We start from the raw sequence: 19,069 nt of genomic DNA on the forward strand, positions 1-19,069 counted from the left end.
TTATCACCATTCACAAATTACAATGCATTAAGAATACATTTCCATCTTATCAATATAGTAGTATTACATAATTCCTAAATCTTATCGTAAATTAAAACACAGTTTTATTATAACTAACATATATAGTCATGTTCATCTAACTGATAGCTATTGCTGTCAAACTAAGTCATTATATATCATGTATTTACAAGGTCAGGAATCAGAATAAATGTGTGCATCTTATATATATATATATATATATATATATATATATATATAGCTTTAATCATATACTCCATCCGTTTCATAATATAGGATGTTTGGAGAAATATTTTTGTTTCATAATATAGGATGTTACAATTTTTCTATGCAACTTTTAGATTAATTTTATATTTTATATTACGTAGTCTTGTTTGTGATTGATTAAACTTTTTAAAAGCAATTATTTCTTAATATGCATGTTTTATCTAAAACATCCTATATTTTGAAACGGAGGGAGTACTTCATAAACACATACGGGTATATAAAATCTAAACTCTTATATATAGATATACTGTTTCTTTTAGTGAGAGCAAATGAGAGAGACCAATCTAAGTAAAGTACACATCACTTGTTAAATAAACAAAAATTATTACTGTTAAAGTCAATTCTTATAACAAAAGCAATAGCAAAGATAACTTTTTATCAATTTCAAAACACCCTTAGAAAAAATAATAAATTCTTAAATACTGGGGAAATTGCAGTAACTTTTAAAAAAGTTTGAAAATTTCTCTTTAACCCACATAAAAAGAGCAAAGCATGTTCATCTTTCTATAAGGCCTTTTTTTTTTCTTTGCCCTTCTTTCTTTTGTTTTGTTGCACCCTTCCACATTCTTCTTAATAATTTCTATCTTTATGCAAAGCAAGCATTGAACATGGATGGAACATGTATTTTGTCAATATATTTGATGAACACTCACTTTTCTTTGAAGGGTATGGGTAGTATATATATATCTACTGGAAAAAAAAATGAAATCTCCACACGAGTTCTTTAATTTTTTTCACCTAAACACAATAGTATATGGATTTTTGAACATAGATAATGACACGTCAATAATTCTAGCATAAATTACCAAACCTCCACATAAATTTGTTATCGAACAATTGTTTAACGTTTGTAGTTAAATTTCATATAAAAGGATTGAAACATTATCATTTATCAAATACTACATTTTCTTACAAATAGATAAATGAAGAAGAAAGAAGAAGAAAAATCTGAAGGAGGGACAAGATAGATCACATATTGTTAATTTAGAATGCATATAAATCATTACAAATAATTTGCTACGAGAATAACATAAATGATCAAAAGATTTATTTTAGGAGTACATGACCAGAGTTCAAAGTCTCGTAGAGCGATTTGAAGTAGCAAAAATAACCGGTTAATTCACTTAATTAGATTAGTTTGATTTCGGTATAAAATTTATGTTATATTTAATTATTTATATATACATACTCATAGTAACTAAGATTATAGGAAATACAAATTGGACTGAAATTACTGACCTCATTCATATTCATGTAAAAGTCTTTATATTTTATGTAACAATAAATTACAAAAAAAAAAAAGCGTACGCAAATTTGTTGGGGACCAAAATAATGATTCTATTTAGGTCTGAGCATAATATCCGAATCTAAAAAAACCGATCCGAATCTGAGCTTTAAATTTAGAATCCGTTAGGATATTTCTAAATTTTCGGATCCAAAAATCTGAATCCAAACCTGATCCGAACCAAAATTCGAATGAATATACTAACATGCCCAAAATATAAATACATAGTAATAATATTTTCGTAATACTTATAAGTTGTAATAACTTAGGTGTCTGGAAGTTTAAATTTTTGGATATTTTAAATATTTTCATGTATTACAACTATTTTTGAATATATTTAGATAAAAATTAAGCATAATTTTTAGATACTTTGGTTCATTTCAAGTAGTTTAAACAGATTTAGACACAAAATTTTAGATTTTTGAGTATTTTGGATAACCGAATCCGAATTCGAAAGATCCGATCTGAATCTGAAATTTGAAAATATCTGAACAGATTTTAGAATTATAAATCTGAAAAATCGGATCAGATGCGAAAATCCGAACGGCTACGGCTAATTCTATTGGTTATAAATTAGTTTGATAATTTAACAAAAAGAGGCCTTTTATATCATCGGCCCATTAATGATCCAACCGCCATTACCAAGCTCTTTGCTTCCAACTCCATCTCTTATCACGCAGCTTCACTTGTCAGTTGATCTCTTCTCCCCAAATCGCTTCACTTCTTTGGACGACACAGATGCTCTATTGCATTACAAGTTTTAGTTTCTTAAAGAGATCATACTTTGTGGAGTAGCTACGACCCCTATTTTGGTCATGTTTTCATTTCTCAAGAGTTGCATGCAAACTGTTCGATAAAATTCCCAAAAGGGGATTTGATGTCTGACTATTAGCTCGTTGCTGTTTCACTTAGCTGATTTTTCAAATGTGGGTTAATGGGCAACATCACGTAAGAAGGAACCTGAACTCTGGAATTTTTTTCAGAGCAAATCCGAGTCGCTTCTTCCGTTCAGTTCAAGTTTTGTATCATTCTTCAGTTGATGGTTCCTATAACGACGCATTGCCCTGTGAATGGTACGAAACGAAACTCCCAGTTTTGAAAAAACTGAACCGTGCATTGAGAGACTTTGATTTAGTCGATGGGAAGCTCGAGGACATCAATGGTGTCATCATCTATGATGATTGTATCAGAAAGAAAATGCACGCTTTCAAGTCTCTGGCTAGGATCTTCATTGGCTCTCCTTCAATTCAGCTGAAGCTTAGAGAAAAGGGACGATTCAAGTTCCCATTTTTTGGTACTGAAAGTGAAAGAGAGCCATTGGTTGTGAATTCATTGACTCAAGTTAGCAACTGTCTTTCTTAACATCTCGGCGCAACAACGGAAGGTAGTGAGATGCACCGTGTGCTCACAGGTCACACAGTACCGTATATGGAGAGGTGCTCTTGAAGATATTCTGAATAGTCTCAAAGAAGAAGTTGATTGGTTAGTTGAACATAGGGAGATGAGGAGTCAAGGTAGAAAATTGGGTCAGCAAGTGATATTGTCATGCCTCAGATACTTGTCTGAATCATCGGTTTCGTTTGAAGCAGAGAAATCAACTTCATGGATGCGACCTGTGCCAGCTAGATACGCAAAGGCAAATGCTTCTGCCAAATGGGAAGATGTTCTTGACATGGTGAATGATCTGAGAAGGTATCTTGAACATGATGAAGAAATTACAGTACTTTACCATTTGGAGAAGCTCGTATCGATGAAAGAAGGTCTTTTACAGATCAAAGATGTGTTTTTGGACAACACTATTGGATTCAGAGAGGTTAGACATCAAGAGCACCTTGTGCACAGAAAGCTCTCAAAGATGTTGGGCAATCCGTCGCCGTGTTTGTTTGCTCTCGTCATGTATTTCCTCTACGGAAGTGTGCGTGACATCGAAGTTGATCTCTGTGGAGGGTTTTACAAGGAGAAGAGTGAGTTCTTGTGCTTAAGCATGGGGAGGATCTTGACTTCAGCGGATGAGAAAATGTTGGAGAGAGGGATGAAGCAGTTAGATAGGGCACTAGGGCTGTTTGGGTTTGTGTGGGAAACAGCAGGAATGAAAGAGACTCTTAACCTGCAAGGCCATTTGTGGTGCCTTGGAGCTGAAGAAAGGTCCATCACATATCGTGGGAAAACGTTCTTCGTGCATGACCTTAGTCTATGAATTTTTTGTGAGGAACAAAACAACAACCTGCACATTTGTTCCTTGTAAACTTTGCTCTGTGTTCACATAAACCTTTGATGTTTGTTATTGTGTAATCTAAGTTTAGATCCATAGAGGCATAGTTGAAAGAGAAAGGATATATATAAACTTAATTGATTGATACAAAGAGTTTGATAAAAATCTGCAGCATGGTTTCATTGCTTTAAAAGGAAGCAAGAGATTTAGCAATAAAACCCCACACAGCTAACAACATCAAAGTTATATAATATTACAACGGTCAACCTGATGAAAAGTACCAAAGACCATAGCTTTAGCGACAGCCACTCCATCATCTTCTTCTGATGTTGCTGCTTCATTTTCTTTGGATAAACTGTCCGCGAATTGGTTATAAGCGCGCACTATTTAGCAGGCAATGGAGGTTGCTCGAGGAGTTACCAGAACAGCCGTCTTTCCTGTTACCGGCTTCATACTTGCTGCGTTCTCTAGCCTTTCCCAATCTTGTTTCCTTTTTTCCGCTGCAGAACATTGCTTTGCTTCGTCCTCCTTAAAGCGGGAGTGGCAAGACATGAACAGAGCCTCGTCCATTTCACAGAACATTTTTCTTACGTTTAAGGTTAAGTTTAGTACGGATTGGTTCCAGTGGTCTTGAGCATTCTTTTCTAAGGCAGTGAACATGATTGGTAAGATGGCTTGCCGGTTGTGTCCAATCAAGTTCACAATTTGATCATTGTTCCACAAGAATAAAGCTCTTTCAGAAACCTGAAACACACAAGAAGCCCCAATTGGTTTCAACTTTACAAGGTTGTATTTATGCTCTTGAAAATCAAACCATACACAAGAACTATGAATTGATATATGTAACAGCGTTCCTCCGAAATTCTTCCTTAGTGGATAAAAATGTCTCTTAAGAAATAGGAATGTACCTGAAAGTGGGAACTGGTTACACAACAAGCAATCCGCAAGAAGAGAGGGACCATAATCTTTTGGAATTCCATCACACTCATTGCTTCTAAAATCTCTTCGACCTCCCCAAGAAACATGACTTCCTTTTGGCTGTTTGTGATAGGCCAGAACTTCAACAAACCCTTTATCACAACACTACCCAATTTAGGCTCCTTATCTATGAACTGAGTGATGCAGTAAGATAGCTGCTGGAAGTAGTTCCCAACAGATTTAGGCTTGTGCAATGGTATCAACACTCTCCACAAGAAGATCTTGTGCTCTTCTTTCAAAGGCAAAGCAAACCCGCTCACTATACTCCCAAAAATCTCCAAAAGCTCAGCGATACCGCTATGCTTCTCAGTCTCAAACACAAACCGGTAGAATATATTGCTCATGGACTTGCGTACAAAGGGCCTGTGAACCATGAATTTACCATACACACGATGCAGAATCGTCTTCAAACACTCCCGTTCTCTAGGATCCTCGGAATCAAACAAGTCAAGCAACCTCACAATGAAAGCATGATCTAGATACTTCTTTGCCAACTTAGCATCAAGACAAGGTGAAGTGATAAACTTAAGCAGCAAATCATAGACGATTTGCAAATGAGGCCAAGCAGGGTCGAACATTGGCTCATCATCATCGTTCTCGCCGCCACCACCACCGCCACTAGACCGGTAATTAGGAGGGAAAACCCTAAAGAGATTGACAGCACACATTCTACACATGGCGAGAATAGCTGGCTCAGTAAACTTAACAGAACCTGAAGCAACGAAATCAAGAAGCTCCAACAAGGTCTGCCTTTTCACATCTTTCTCAATAGAGTTTTTACCAGGGTCGGAGAAATCGAATGTCACACAGCATAAACTAACTTTACTCACAAAGAGATTCAATTTCTCCGAGGTTGGTACATCCTTGAACGGTACCAAAGGCTCAATCCCAGCAACAACACTAGCTGGGAACACAGCAGATGACATACGTTTCCCTGAGTTAGATCGAACCGGACCAGAACCAACACCACTACCAGCTCCGGATCTCTGAACCGGAGAAGGAACCTGACCGGAACTCGAACGATTCAGCTCTCCTCCACCAGACTCAGATTTTGAAGACTTCCGAGGAAGCTTACTCAGAAACTGCTTAAACATTATCTTTCCCCCAAAAATAAATTGACAATTTTGGGGAAATCAAAAACACATATCGTTCAAAAACTTGAGCCCTAAATCCTCCTCCTGAGACGAACACGGCGGATCTGATGACATAGAAAAAAAAGAGAGAAACGTGAAATGTGGTTTTAGATCCGAAGAAGCAAAAAAGGTTGAGACTTTAATAACAACAACCCAATACTTGGAAAACCCTAATCATTACCTGCTTTTTTTTCTCCCTTTCAAAATCTTATTCTCATGATTCCAGTTTTATCACCACGAACAACAAACCATTCCCTAAAGAGAGATAAAAAAAAAAACTGAATCTGGAAGAGAAAGAAGAAGAAGAAAAAAAACAGAGGTGTATTTGAGAAACTTATGAAGATGATTCGTTTCGTTACGGTGTCATCTTCTTCTACGATTTGCTGAGAAAAAGAGAGAACAAAAAAAAAATGATTAATAATTTTCTCGGCAATTTGCAGGAAAAATTTTACTTTCCTAATTTTAATTTTTTTTTTTTTTCCCTTTTTCTTCGAAAAGACAGCGTCTTTTGTTTCTGTTTTATTTTTTTCGGATAATTTAAAAACAAATCTGAATTTTTAAAAACAAAAAAAAAACATCTCGCATGCAAATTATTAACGTCCGTTTAGATGAGACGTTGACACGTAAATCCAACCGTTGGATTTTACTGAGCGAGGAATCCTAAGCACGCTACGGCCCATTATTACACTAAATGGGCCTATTATACATGGCCTTACATGTTTCGTCGTCTTTAGAATTTTCTTTTTTTCTTTCTGTCACTGAAACAGCTGAAAGTACGAACTCTCATCCGTCTCCATCCCCAAAATCCAGAAGCTTTTTAGGGTTTCCATTTCCATTCGCATCTTAAATCTGCTCCGATTCATTCTAATTAAACCGTTGTTTTATCTTTTTTTTTTATCAGGTAAAACTTCTATGCTCGCCGTGTTTAACTTGATTGTGTTCTTGTTTTACCTTTATGTGATCGTTGCTTGTGAGGCTCTAATTGTTAGAGCTTTAATCAATTGCTAAAGTTTCTCTCTTTGTGTTGGCTTTGTTGCCTTGTGTAGACAGACTCGTGAGAACTCTATGATGGTCTGTGAGGAAAACGTTGGGAATGAATCTCTTGTTCTGATAAAACAAGGAGCCGAAGCTGTAAGTGTATCATATGGTTGAATCAAAAGTATATACGTTTTGGGTGTGGAAAGGCTAAGTCTTTTGAGTTTTATCTTTAGAGGGTGTTTGAGTGTACGTTTGCCGGAAGAAAATCCATAGTGAAAGAACGATTCTCGAAGAAGTACAGACACCCGATTTTGGATGCAAAACTCACACTTAGGCGCTTGAATGCGGTTGGTTTTGTTCTACATCACCCTTATTATTCCTGTTTCATTTGTTTATATCATGAGAGAACAGAAGAATTCAACTACTATGTTGTTGAATATAGGAGGCTAGGTGTATGACAAAGGCAAGAAAGCTTGGGGTTTGTACACCAGTACTCTATGCCGTGGATACTGTGCTTCACTCCTTGACACTTGAGTACATTGAGGGCGACTCTGTTAAGGACATTTTCCTTGACTTTGGAGCCAATGGGATTGTTGAGGAACGGTTAGATGATGTTGCTACTCAGATTGGGGCTGCCATTGCGAAGCTCCATGATGGTGGCTTGGCTCACGGTGATTTGACCACATCAAATATGCTAGTCAGAAGTGGAACGAATCAGCTCGTAAGTATTTTGATATGTTCCCTTGATTAGTTACGTACGTATGATTCGTGACAATGGATGGATATGTCTTCCCTCAGGTACTAATCGATTTTGGCTTGAGTGTCACATCGACCTTACCTGAAGACAAAGCTGTTGATTTATATGTACTTGAAAGAGCCTAACTCTCAATGCACTCTTCATGCGGGAATGTGGTAAGAGTGATGCATATCATCATTGTTCACTACTATTGATGGGTCTGTTGTTGTTGTCTCATATTAGTGTATTTTGTTGTTAACTGTAGATGGATCGTATACCGACAGCGTACAGGAAGTCGTCGAAGCAATGGTCAGCCACGTTTAACAAGCTTGCACAAGGTTTTATTAAACCCTCTTCCATGCCCCCCCCCCTCTCTTAAAACTAGATATTTTTTCAAACCTGTAAGCAAGGTCTTCTTTTGGTTATGTAGTAAGGCAACGAGGGAGAAAGAGGACTATGATTGGATGAGCCAAGATATTTATTGATCATGTTGATGCATATGGTTTATTGATTGGTACTGAAGCTAGTGAAGGTGATGTTGTTGTTGAAGAACAGAAGGGACCATTGAATGTGAATGTCACAAAAGAGTGTCATGAGGCTGCACTAAGATCAGATCCAAAGTCTCCCTATGTGTGGGTTAGAAAATGGTTTGAGAATGCCAGCCAATGTTTGGTCACAACAGCTGAGGAAGAAGGAAGAATAAAAACAGAGTTGGATTTGAGAAACTTATGATAATGATTCGTTTCGTTACGGTGTCTTCTTCTTCATTGTTTTTTTTTTTTCGATTTGCTGAGAAAGAAAGAAAGAAACAAAGGATGATAATTTTCTTGGCAATTTTCAGGAAATTTTTTAGTACTTTCCTAATTTTTATTTTTTTTTTCCCTTGTTCTTCGAAAAGACAGCGTCTGTTGTTTCTGTTTTTTTTTAATAATTCAAACAAAAATCGAATTTTTTCCCGATAATTCAAAAAGATTATCGGAATTTTAAAACAAAAAAAAAACACCTCGCATGCAAATATTAGCGTCCGTTCGATGTGACGTTGACACGTAAATCCAACTGCTGGATTTTTGCTGAGAGAGGAAAATCCTAAGTACCCGATAAGGCCCATTGTTATACATATGGGTATATTATATTAAAAGCCCATTTACCATTTTGGCCTTACATGTGTCGTCGTCTCTAGAAGAAACTCTTCTTTTTTTTTCTTTTTGTTGCTGTCACCACCGAAACAGCTGAAAAAAAAATTAGTACAAGCTCTCCTTATCCGTCTCCATCCCCAAATCCAGAAGCTTTAGGGTTTCCATTTCGCATCTTAATCTGCTCCGATTGATTCGAATTGAACCTGTGTTTTATCTTTTCTTATCAGGTAAATTTCTAAGCTCGCCGTGTTTAGTTTTTGCGAGCTCCGAATTCGATTCGATTGAGCCTATGTTTGTTTCTTCTTCTTCTTTTGATTTTGGTTGATGATCATACTGTGTAGTTGAGGTGACGAATCGGTTTCGATAATTGAGTGTTCTTAGGGTGATCAGATTATTTGATAAGATTGATTGTTTCACTCTTTATGTGATCGTTGCTTTCATTTGAATTGTTTTTAGTATTCAGAGAATTTGTAGTTTTCGTGTTTGATTTTTTCTAAAGGGAACCCATATTTTGTAGTTTTGTTTGTCTTACAGCTATTGAAGTGAATGTTGAATTCAGCTGTGGTTGATCATGTCCAGTAATATGGGAACAGAACCTATCTCTGCCCATCTAGAGACATTGAAAACGGATTTAGATACTTTTGGAGAAACGATTTTGATGGAGATGGGATCAAATGAGCATCCTTCTGTTCAGCATATCTCAGTTTCAGACATGGAACAGGAGCCTGCAGTTTCCACAAGCAGCAACCTTGACTTTCCGAAAGAGGAAACATCTGTCTCTGGTCCTTTGTCATTCCAATTTGATCCAGAGAATGTCTCTTTTCAGTCCTCTTTGTTGGTTGACTCTCAGTCTTTGATGCCTCAGTTACAACCTCCTGTTGCACATCCATATTCTGGAGATAGGTCATTGCAGCTGCTAGGGAAGCGGAAATCACCGGCAGAGACTACTCTCGGTGGTTCTGCTTCCGAGAAGTTAGATTCACCAATCAAGCGAGTAGAGCCAGTGCATCACAGACCTTGGCTAGAACAATTTTATTCATCAAGTATTCAGCTGGGTCATATGCCATCATCCGTTACTCTTTCTCCCAAGACGGAACATTCACCAACGCCTACCAAGAAAGCAAGGCAAATGAAACCCGCTCCCGGAAAATCTGGGAAGCAAGTGATGAACAAGAAACAATCAGGCCTGTCGCTAGGGTCAATGAAAACACAGAATGATGGTAACGAGTCTCTGAGGTCTAAAATGAAGGAATCATTAGCAGCTGCCTTGGCTTTGGTTCACCAGCATGAAGAGTCTCCGAAAGAGGAAAAGACTTCAGAAACTGAAGAAGCTACTAATGTTCCAGTAGCTGAAAGTAGTGATCCTGCCTCAGCCTGTGTTACTGGCGTTCCAGTAGTTGAGGGGATCATACCGGCATCATCCACAAGGGATGAAATTTCTGGGCTTAACGGCAACAATGGAAGAATCTTGTCGCAAGAGACTTCCAATGACACAAAGATGAATTATGTTAATCAATCTGATGTACAGAAAACTCAATTTGACGAGGTTTTCCCATGTGATGATGTTCGTTTTAGTGATAGTATTTTATCCGGCGATGAACTTTTACGGGGAAATGGACTCTCATGGGTTTTGGAACCTGTTTCAGATTTTTGGGAGAATGGAACTGTTAGAGGAAAATCGTTGGAGGATCCAGACCTCCTGGCATCTAAGATTGAGTTGGAACTTTTTAAACTATTTGGAGGTGTGAACAAGAAGTACAAAGAGAAGGGAAGGTCTCTCTTATTCAATTTGAAGGATAAGAACAATCCTGAGTTAAGAGAAAGTGTCATGTCCGGAAAAATCTCTCCTGAGAGATTGTGTTCTATGACAGCTGAGGAACTTGCTTCTAAGGAGCTTTCTCAGTGGCGACAAGCAAAAGCAGAAGAGTTGGCTGAGATGGTTGTCCTAAGGGATGCAGACATCGATGTCAGAAATCTGGTGAGGAAAACTCATAAGGGTGAGTTCCAGGTAGAAATTGATCCTGTTGACAGTGGGACAGTGGATGTCTCTGCTGAGATTACCTCACATAGTAAACCTCGAGCCAAAGCGAAATCTGTGAATTCATCTACCAAATCCACTCTAAAGAAAAATGGCTCGAATGATAAGAACTCAAAATCTAACCAAGAAACATCATCCGGTATAACTCTACCCTCAGCGGAGGAGCCTGATCCAATGCAAGGTCTGTCGATGGATGATGAGATGANACCAACGCCTACCAAGAAAGCAAGGCAAATGAAACCCGCTCCCGTAAAATCTGGGAAGCAAGTGATGAACAAGAAACAATCAGGCCTGTCGCTAGGGTCGATGAAAACACAGAATGATGGTAACGAGTCTCTGAGGTCTAAAATGAAGGAATCATTAGCAGCTGCCTTGGCTTTGGTTCACCAGCATGAGAAGTCTCCGAAAGAGGAAAAGACTTCAGAAACTGAAGAAGCTACTAATGTTCCAGTAGCTGAAAGTAGTGAGCCTGCCTCAGCCTGTGTTACCGGCGTTCCAGTAGCTGAGGGGATCATACCGGCATCATCCACAAGGGATGAAAGTTCTGGGCTTAACGGCAACAATGGAAGAATCTTGTGGCAAGAGACTTCCAATGACACAAAGATGAATTATGTTAATCAATCTGATGTACAGAAAACTCAATTTGACGAGGTTTTCCCATGTGATGATGTTCGTTTTAGTGATAGTATTTTATCCGGCGATGAACTTTTACGGGGAAATGGCCTCTCATGGGTTTTGGAACCTGTTTCAGATTTTGGTGAGAATGGAACTGGTAGAGGAAAATCGTTGGAGGATCCAGACCTCCTGGCATCTAAAATTGAGTTGGAACTTTTTAAACTATTCGGAGGTGTGAACAAGAAGTACAAAGAGAAGGGAAGGTCTCTCTTATTCAATTTGAAGGATAAGAACAATCCTGAGCTAAGAGAAAGTGTCATGTCGGGAAAAATCTCTCCTGAGAGATTGTGTTCTATGACAGCTGAGGAACTTGCTTCTAAGGAGCTTTCTCAGTGGCGACAAGCAAAAGCAGAAGAGTTGGCTGAGATGGTTGTCCTAAGGGATGCAGACATCGATGTCAGAAATCTGGTGAGGAAAACTCATAAGGGTGAGTTCCAGGTAGAAATTGATCCTGTTGACAGTGGGACAGTGGATGTCTCTGCTGAGATTACCTCACATAGTAAACCTCGAGCCAAAGCGAAATCTGTGAATTCATCTACCAAATCCACTCTAAAGAAAAATGGCTCGAATGATAAGAACTCAAAATCTAACCAAGAAACATCATCCGGTATAACTCTACCCTCAGCGGAGGAGCCTGATCCAATGCAAGGTCTGTCGATGGATGATGAGATGAAGGATGTGGGTTTTCTTGCACCAATTGTATCACTTGATGAATTCATGGAATCCCTGAACTCAGAACCTCCATTTGGCAGTCCACATGAGAATCCTCCTTTAAAGGAAGAGCATGCATCTGAGAAGAGTGACTCAGAAGTTGGGTCACATTTAAAATCACCTTCACAATCTCCAAAGGAAGCCAAGGAGAGTGTTTCTTCTAAAACAGAACTCGAAAAGACTAACGTAATGTCCCCAAAACTGGATACCGGTGTCAAACTCGATGCTGATGTCTCTAAACCTGAAAATACACATTTGGTTGATAGCATTAAAGAAGACCGCATATGGGATGGTATTCTGCAGCTTAGTGCCGCTTCAGTTGTCTCAGTCACTGGATTTTTCAAGAGGCAAGTCTCGATTACTTTTTAACTTTTTTCTCTTGTTTGCTATTTGGATTGGAACATAGTTAAATGAATCAAACCATGATAGAAATGGGATTTTAGTACCAAAGATAAGAATGAAGATAAGTTTAGACTTAATTAGGAAACAGAAACTAAGTTTAGACTTAAGTAGGAAACAGCTCACAAAAGAGCACTTGTAGGATTAAATCACACTCTGATACTTGTTATATTTGTTGAACAAAAAATGGAAGGAGAAAAGGATCATCAACATAAATGTTATCATTGAATTGAAACATTATCGCTGACTGGATTTACTCGTGCAGTGGTGAAAAAGCAAAGACAAGCGAGTGGCCAACACTGGTGGAGGTAAAGGGTAGAGTGAGACTCAGTGCGTTTGGGAAGTTTGTACAAGAGCTTCCGTTGTCTCGAAGCCGTGTCTTAATGGTATACAAAGTTTATTACTTGCATCATCCTTGTAGTAGCATTTGCATATTAACTTCACTCTCTCTTCTTTGTTACTACTGCTAATACGAGCAACAATAGATCCACAAAATCTCATCTCAATATTGCTAGTCGTTTCTTAATGCAGAGAGACACAATCATAGGCTTCCCATTAGCTAAAACATGGAACCCAAAAAAAGCAAAAAGCTCACGGTTGATCTGCATCTGTGAAACAGGACCGGGACAGTAAAGAGCCCTGATTGACCAGAGAATCAACTGTGGATTGAATCTGAAATTTTTTGTATAAAATCATTAAATTTTGTATGCCAGATTAGTTTTAGATGTATTGTTAAACTTAGGTAGTAGGATATAGAATCATCAAATTGTTACCAAGAATCTCTTACAGAGAGAAAGTAACAAGACCACCACAAAACGCCAGAAGAACATAGTCAATAAACGAATTGCAGATCATGTCCCAAAATAGATTCTCTCGAGAAATATTTCTGTCTTAGAGAGGAAAAAGTTTCTTCTTATATCATTTTTTGGTAATCAGTGTAAAATAATTAAGTTGGTACATTAAATTTGCAGGTAATGAACGTGGTGTGTAAGGATGGTATCTCTCAGAGCCAACGTGACAGCCTTTTTGAGGTACTATTAATTTTAATATACTAGTCATATTCCTTCTTTTACTGCATAAACACTTTAAAAGTTTTGCTTTAAAAAGTCTTTGCCTTTTGTCCTTTTATTCAGGTTGCTAAGTCGTACGTTGCTGACCAAAGAGTTGGTTACGCAGAACCAACCTCTGGCGTTGAGCTTTACCTATGTCCGGCACGTGGAGAGACCCTGGATTTGCTGAGCAAAATCATCTCCAAGGACCATCTTGATGAGGTCAAGTGTTCAGACGATATCGGGTTGATCGGCGTTGTTGTGTGGAGGCGTGCAGTTGTCGCGTCTCCTGGCTCACGCCATAAGCCCGGGTTCAAACGTCAGCATTCAGGCACTAAGAGGTCTGTGTTGGCTCCAGAAAACAAAAAGTCTAGTAGTAGTGTGAATATTACGAATCATCCTGTTGTAAAGGTTGCATCCATTGGGAATCGTGGTTTGGTTGGTTGTGATGCTAATGACGAAGAAGACGTGCCACCTGGATTTGGCCCTGTAGGTGTGAAAGACGACGATGATTTGCCAGAATTTAACTTCAGTTCCTCTACTGGACCGGTTGCTTCTTCTCCCCAGCCACCACTTCAGTCTAGATCCATGGATCAAGTAAGGGAGCTCATTCTCAAGTATGGGAATTCAGCTGGTAGTGGTAGTAAACAACCATGGAATGGTCCTGATGATGACGATGACGACGATATTCCTGAATGGCAACCGCAAGTCTCAGGCCACCAAATTCAATTACCACCACCACCTCCTCCTCCTGACTTGAGTCCTCAATTTCATAGCAGAACCATGGCCCGACCGCCGGCACAACGGCCTGGTGGATGGAGGGCCAATCAAAACGCACCTAGGCAACAACAGTACAGTGCACGCAGAAACAGAGGATTTTGATCTTTGTGAATGCGTTTGTGTAAATTAGTTAGGTGTATCGACTTCTCCATCATCAGTTTTTTTATATTTCTGTAGTGTTTAATAGAGTTGTAAACCTTTTGAATAATGGAGTATAAAAGTTTGAATTCAACACAACCAAAGATTTTGTACAGATTATTTTATGACACATCTCAGTTTCTTATTCAACCAGCTAAGACACCCTTGAGTGCAGATTTCTGCTCTGTTGTCAATCTTGCGGGAAACTGAACATCGAATTTGATCTTGAGATCGCCTTTGTTTCTTGGTTCTTTAGCTATTGGCATCCCTTCTCCAGGAACAACAAGCTCATACCCTGGACTGACGATTTCCGGGACACTAACGGGTAGATTCCTCCCATCGAGCGTGTTGATATTCACATTTGTTCCTCCTATAGCTTCTGCGAGCGTCACTCTCCGGCTTGTCATGAGATCATTCCCGTCTCTCTTGAACAAATCGTGCGGTTTCTCGTCGATAACAAACACCAAATCAGCTGGTAATTGATTCACTTGCTCGTTTCCTTTGTCAGGAAACTTGATCTTTGTCCCTTTCTTCCATCCCGGTTTCACAACAATCGTCAGTATCTCTGTCTCTTGCGCCTGTCTCCTGCACCATCCCAAAGAAACAACACTAATGAACTAACATTTCTTGAAAACGTAAGAGAGAAACCTAACTCTAATAATAGTAACAAACCCGTTAGCGTCAACGATGGATCTAGAAATCTTCATTTTCCTAGTTGATCCAGAATACAACTCTTCAAGACTACAAAGCAATTTGCTCTCAACGGGTGGAGGTTTCTTAGGCGCAGGAGTGCCTTCACTGTAAGTTCTGAATATATTATTTTCGCTACCGTTGTTTCCTCCACCAAATCCACCAAACATTCCTCCACCTCCATCTGATTGAAACCTCGTCGACCTTCCAGGACCACCGGCTGATCCAAAACCAAATGGACTACTTCCAAAGAACTCTGCAAATATATCTTCTGCATTCCTCGGGTTAAAACCTCCTGCTCTTGCATTGTTTCCCGTGCTCCCGGGAGGCGGCATATCGCTTAACCCTTCTTCTCCATATTGATCATATACCGCTCGTTTCTGCGGATCACTTAGAACCTGAAAACGTGGGACGTTTTGATAAGCACAATGCAGCAACATTGCCTTTAGGAAAAATCTGCTTATAGAGGAGATACATTTTTGCTTATAACCCAAGACAACTCTACTCTCATTCATATATATAAGTCTAGATTATTATTAGCCAAAGAAATGGATCTAATTAAAGAGATGAAGGAAATAAAGACTTGCCTCATAAGCCTCAGAGATCTGTTTGAACTTGGCTTCAGCTTCGGTTTTGGTGTTAGGGTTTTTGTCAGGATGCCATTTCATAGCCAATCTTCTGTAGGATTTCTTTAGATCATCCTCTGTTGCGTTCCTATTCACTTTCAATATGTTGTAATAATCCAAACCCATCTTTTTTTATTAAAAAGAACACTAAATCTTCTTCCTCTAACCAAACAAACTCAGAAGAAAAGAATCAGATCTTTCAATAAATCACCAAATGTATATATATGATGGAGAGTCGTCGTTGTGCATCTAAATCTAATGAAGATTAAAGTTGAAGAAGCTTTTTGTTGTTCTGTAGAAAGAGGAAAAAACANTTCCAGGACCACCGGCTGATCCAAAACCAAAGGGGCTACTTCCAAAGAACTCTGCAAATATGTCTTCAGCATTCCTCGGGTTAAAACCTCCCGCTCTTGCATTGTTTCCCGTGCTCCCGGGAGGCGGCATATCGCTTAATCCTTCTTCCCCATATTGATCATATACCGCTCGTTTCTGTGGATCACTTAGAACCTGAAAACGTGGGACGTTTTGATAAGCACAATGCAGCAACATTGCCTTTAGAAAAATCTGATTAAAAAGGAGATACAGTTTTGCTTATAACCCAAGACAACTCTACTCTTATCCATATATATATTAGCCAAAGAAATGGATCTAAAGAGATGAAGGAAATAAAGACTTGCCTCATAAGCCTCAGAGATCTGTTTGAACTTGGCTTCAGCTTCGGTTTTGGTGTTAGGGTTTTTGTCAGGATGCCATTTCATAGCCAATCTTCTGTAGGATTTCTTTAGATCATCCTCTGTTGCGTTCCTATTCACTTTCAATATGTTGTAATAATCCAAACCCATCTTTTTTTATTAAAAAGAACACTAAATCTTCTTCCTCTAACCAAACAAACTCAGAAGAAAAGAATCAGATCTTTCAATAAATCACCAAATGTATATATATGATGGAGAGTCGTCGTTGTGCATCTAAATCTAATGAAGATTAAAGTTGAAGAAGCTTTTTGTTGTTCTGTAGAAAGAGGAAAAAACATAAAAAAAAAAATCACCGACTTGGGGGTGGGGGAACTTATTATTATTTTTTTTTTTGTTTTTTTTTTGGTTCTTTCTATTGAAACGGATTTGATTTTTGATGGCCAGGAAAAAAAAAACAGATTGATGTTTAATTGCTCTAAAATCATATATGACAGCTTTTTCAGGTTCTTTTAAGTTTTAACACACAGAAATTTACGGAATCTATTTTCCTCATTTCTTCTTTTTTTGTTGAATACAAGGACGTGATTAGATGATTTCCTAATTATAGTAACCAGAGAAGGACATAGGGCCGCAAAAGTAGCTTCACATAGCTAGGGGTTTAATAGTAGTTCCAAATTGTGTGTTTTTGTTTAACTTGCTCTACCAATTTTGTATATCAACATGACAATAGTAGTAATAATAACAAAGATTTCGATTTGACTAGCACATAATTAACGGATGTTTAAGTCATTATTAGCATTTAAACAAGGGATGTACCATTAGTAACATATCACTGATTCGATATTAATGGCCAAAAGAGCAGAACGTTGATTCGAAGCTTTTTCTTAAAACCACAGAAAAAAACAAATCCCAATTCTCAAACTGAGGAAACTATACATTGTACTCTCTTTTCCCCCAGAAACAAAGTGGGGAGAAATATAGAAAGAGATCTCCTAAGAATATCATCATCCATTTGCAAGAAACTTCACATTTTTAAGGACTCATCAAATCAGGAGGAGGATACACGAGCGTTGTGGATACCCGAGGACGACGCACTCGCTTCATTCTTTAGTTTCGAAGCTGTCGAGGTTGAAGGCTCGGTGATGGTTTCAGGTACATCGCCAATGTCCAATGTGTCAGGGAGGTACTCCTGAGCTTCAGTACTGTAAATCTGTCATTTACAAAAGCTCTGGTTTTGTTAGAAATTATAAACTTAAAAAACCAACAAAATCTAATGAAGAAAGAGTTAAGAAATGAATAACCTCGAGCTGGTTTAGCATTTCGATAGTTGCATCAAGATCACAGTTGTTAGCCAAGTACACATCATTGATAGACTCATGTGAGAGACCAGAGAAAGTGACTAAAAGGAACTCAATATCCATGTCCATCTCCAAATCCTCATCCTTCATCTGCTGATTGTAAACCATGTCAGAAGCTTTCTTAGGCAAGGAGGACACTTGAGGACTCGGATAACTTCCCCCCATTCCTTGGACTCCATAACCTTGAGCTACATGATGAGGTTGCTGCTGCACTTGATGATGATGGTATGCAGACGGCTTAGCAGCACCACCACCACCAACCAAAGAACCTTCTCTTTTGGAGAGTGGTACATAAGATGCAGCGTATGGATTCAACGTAGATGATCCTCCTGACTTCATTGCTAGAGCAATTATTCAACAAACGAAAGAAACGAATCAAATCAATCTACACTAGCAATTAAATTTTCCTAATTGGCAAAAATCGATTCCAGTCCAATCCAAATCAATAAGAAACATGACCTAATCTATGAATCATGATGCCATAAAACAACTCGCTGATAATACAATCAACTAATCTTAAGACTCTTCGCGACGACGGCCACGATACAGATCAAAATCAAACTACGCAAACGAACAACGGAACCCTAAGGCATCGATTCTTAGGGCTTTTCACACACACACATGGTTGAATCAGGAATCTAAACAAGGAACAAAAACGAAATGAAACGAAACGACGAGAGAGAGAGAGAGAGATCACACACGATTCGCGATATCAAATCAACATAGATCGAAGAAAAAAAAAAAAAAAAAAAAANGATTCGGATATGATCGAAAGAAACGGATTCACAAGAAACAGGAAAACACGGCGAGATCATTGCGATCACGTCAAGGATTCGCCGTAGAAGACCTAAAGAGAGAAATCGAACTTACCTGAGAAGAAGAAGATCGTTGAAGAAGACGAGAGATTTGTAGAAGGAGAGATCTAAGAAACGCTAAAAAGGTGGTGGGGGAGAAGAAGAAGAGAGAAAACGACTTCTTTTGATCTTTTCTCTCTCAATCAATAATAATGAACTTTTTTATATATGGAAGCACACACAAGAAAGAAAGAAGAAGAAGCGTTTACTTGAAGGTCCGCATCATTCTTGGGTCTGTTTGGCAACGTACTTTTTTTATCTTATCCTTGACCTGGTTTATTCTGTGTCCTTATTTTGGGAAAAAAAAAAAAAAAAA

General features: G+C 38.4%; 5 protein-coding genes and 1 pseudogene across 9 annotated transcripts; 3 read left to right on the top strand and 3 right to left on the bottom strand.

The window, feature by feature from the left end:
• On the top strand, positions 2,211 to 4,009 carry LOC104706873 (annotated as a pseudogene).
• LOC104706874 (serine/threonine protein phosphatase 2A 57 kDa regulatory subunit B' iota isoform-like) lies at positions 3,890 to 6,379 on the bottom strand. Its single transcript, XM_010423105.2, has 3 exons — positions 6,075 to 6,379; positions 4,691 to 5,958; positions 3,890 to 4,526 (listed from the first exon to the last, which is right to left on the bottom strand). Exons 2-3 carry the CDS (start codon positions 5,852 to 5,854, stop codon positions 4,170 to 4,172), a joined length of 1,521 nt encoding a protein of 506 aa, XP_010421407.1. The 5' UTR covers positions 5,855 to 5,958; positions 6,075 to 6,379; the 3' UTR covers positions 3,890 to 4,169.
• On the top strand, positions 6,640 to 8,472 carry LOC104706876 (EKC/KEOPS complex subunit bud32-like). Its single transcript, XM_019228954.1, has 7 exons — positions 6,640 to 6,794; positions 6,940 to 7,024; positions 7,105 to 7,218; positions 7,314 to 7,592; positions 7,670 to 7,783; positions 7,873 to 7,945; positions 8,038 to 8,472. The coding sequence occupies exons 2-5, from the start codon at positions 6,959 to 6,961 to the stop codon at positions 7,751 to 7,753; spliced, it is 543 nt and encodes a 180-aa protein (XP_019084499.1). The 5' UTR covers positions 6,640 to 6,794; positions 6,940 to 6,958; the 3' UTR covers positions 7,754 to 7,783; positions 7,873 to 7,945; positions 8,038 to 8,472.
• On the top strand, positions 8,809 to 14,632 carry LOC104706878. Of its 3 annotated transcripts, none has more exons than XM_019228404.1 (6): positions 8,809 to 8,970; positions 9,261 to 10,982; positions 12,126 to 12,514; positions 12,832 to 12,952; positions 13,538 to 13,597; positions 13,700 to 14,632. In XM_019228404.1, the coding sequence occupies exons 2-6, from the start codon at positions 9,315 to 9,317 to the stop codon at positions 14,495 to 14,497; spliced, it is 3,036 nt and encodes a 1,011-aa protein (XP_019083949.1). In that variant the 5' UTR covers positions 8,809 to 8,970; positions 9,261 to 9,314; the 3' UTR covers positions 14,498 to 14,632. The 3 variants fall into 3 exon arrangements, with proteins under 3 accessions (XP_019083949.1, XP_019083950.1, XP_019083948.1); XM_019228405.1 differs by having other exon boundaries at positions 9,278 to 10,986; positions 12,130 to 12,514; XM_019228403.1 differs by having other exon boundaries at positions 9,278 to 10,982.
• On the bottom strand, positions 14,575 to 16,971 carry LOC104706877 (dnaJ homolog subfamily B member 1-like). Of its 2 annotated transcripts, XM_019228406.1 has the most exons (4): positions 16,448 to 16,971; positions 15,721 to 15,722; positions 15,206 to 15,621; positions 14,575 to 15,118 (listed from the first exon to the last, which is right to left on the bottom strand). In XM_019228406.1, exons 1-4 carry the CDS (start codon positions 16,689 to 16,691, stop codon positions 14,680 to 14,682), a joined length of 1,101 nt encoding a protein of 366 aa, XP_019083951.1. In that variant the 5' UTR covers positions 16,692 to 16,971; the 3' UTR covers positions 14,575 to 14,679. The 2 variants fall into 2 exon arrangements, with proteins under 2 accessions (XP_019083951.1, XP_010421408.1); XM_010423106.2 differs by lacking the exons at positions 15,721 to 15,722; positions 16,448 to 16,971 and adding an exon at positions 15,811 to 16,137.
• On the bottom strand, positions 17,355 to 18,920 carry LOC104706879 (polyadenylate-binding protein-interacting protein 6-like). 2 transcript variants are annotated; one of them, XM_010423109.1, is made up of 3 exons: positions 18,770 to 18,920; positions 17,843 to 18,240; positions 17,355 to 17,751 (listed from the first exon to the last, which is right to left on the bottom strand). In XM_010423109.1, exons 2-3 carry the CDS (start codon positions 18,236 to 18,238, stop codon positions 17,590 to 17,592), a joined length of 558 nt encoding a protein of 185 aa, XP_010421411.1. In that variant the 5' UTR covers positions 18,239 to 18,240; positions 18,770 to 18,920; the 3' UTR covers positions 17,355 to 17,589. The 2 variants fall into 2 exon arrangements, with proteins under 2 accessions (XP_010421411.1, XP_010421412.1); XM_010423110.2 differs by lacking the exon at positions 18,770 to 18,920 and having other exon boundaries at positions 17,843 to 18,763.

The sequence above is a fragment of the Camelina sativa genome, chromosome 8 (assembly GCF_000633955.1).
Source record: "Camelina sativa cultivar DH55 chromosome 8, Cs, whole genome shotgun sequence".
Taxonomy (NCBI): domain Eukaryota; kingdom Viridiplantae; phylum Streptophyta; class Magnoliopsida; order Brassicales; family Brassicaceae; genus Camelina; species Camelina sativa.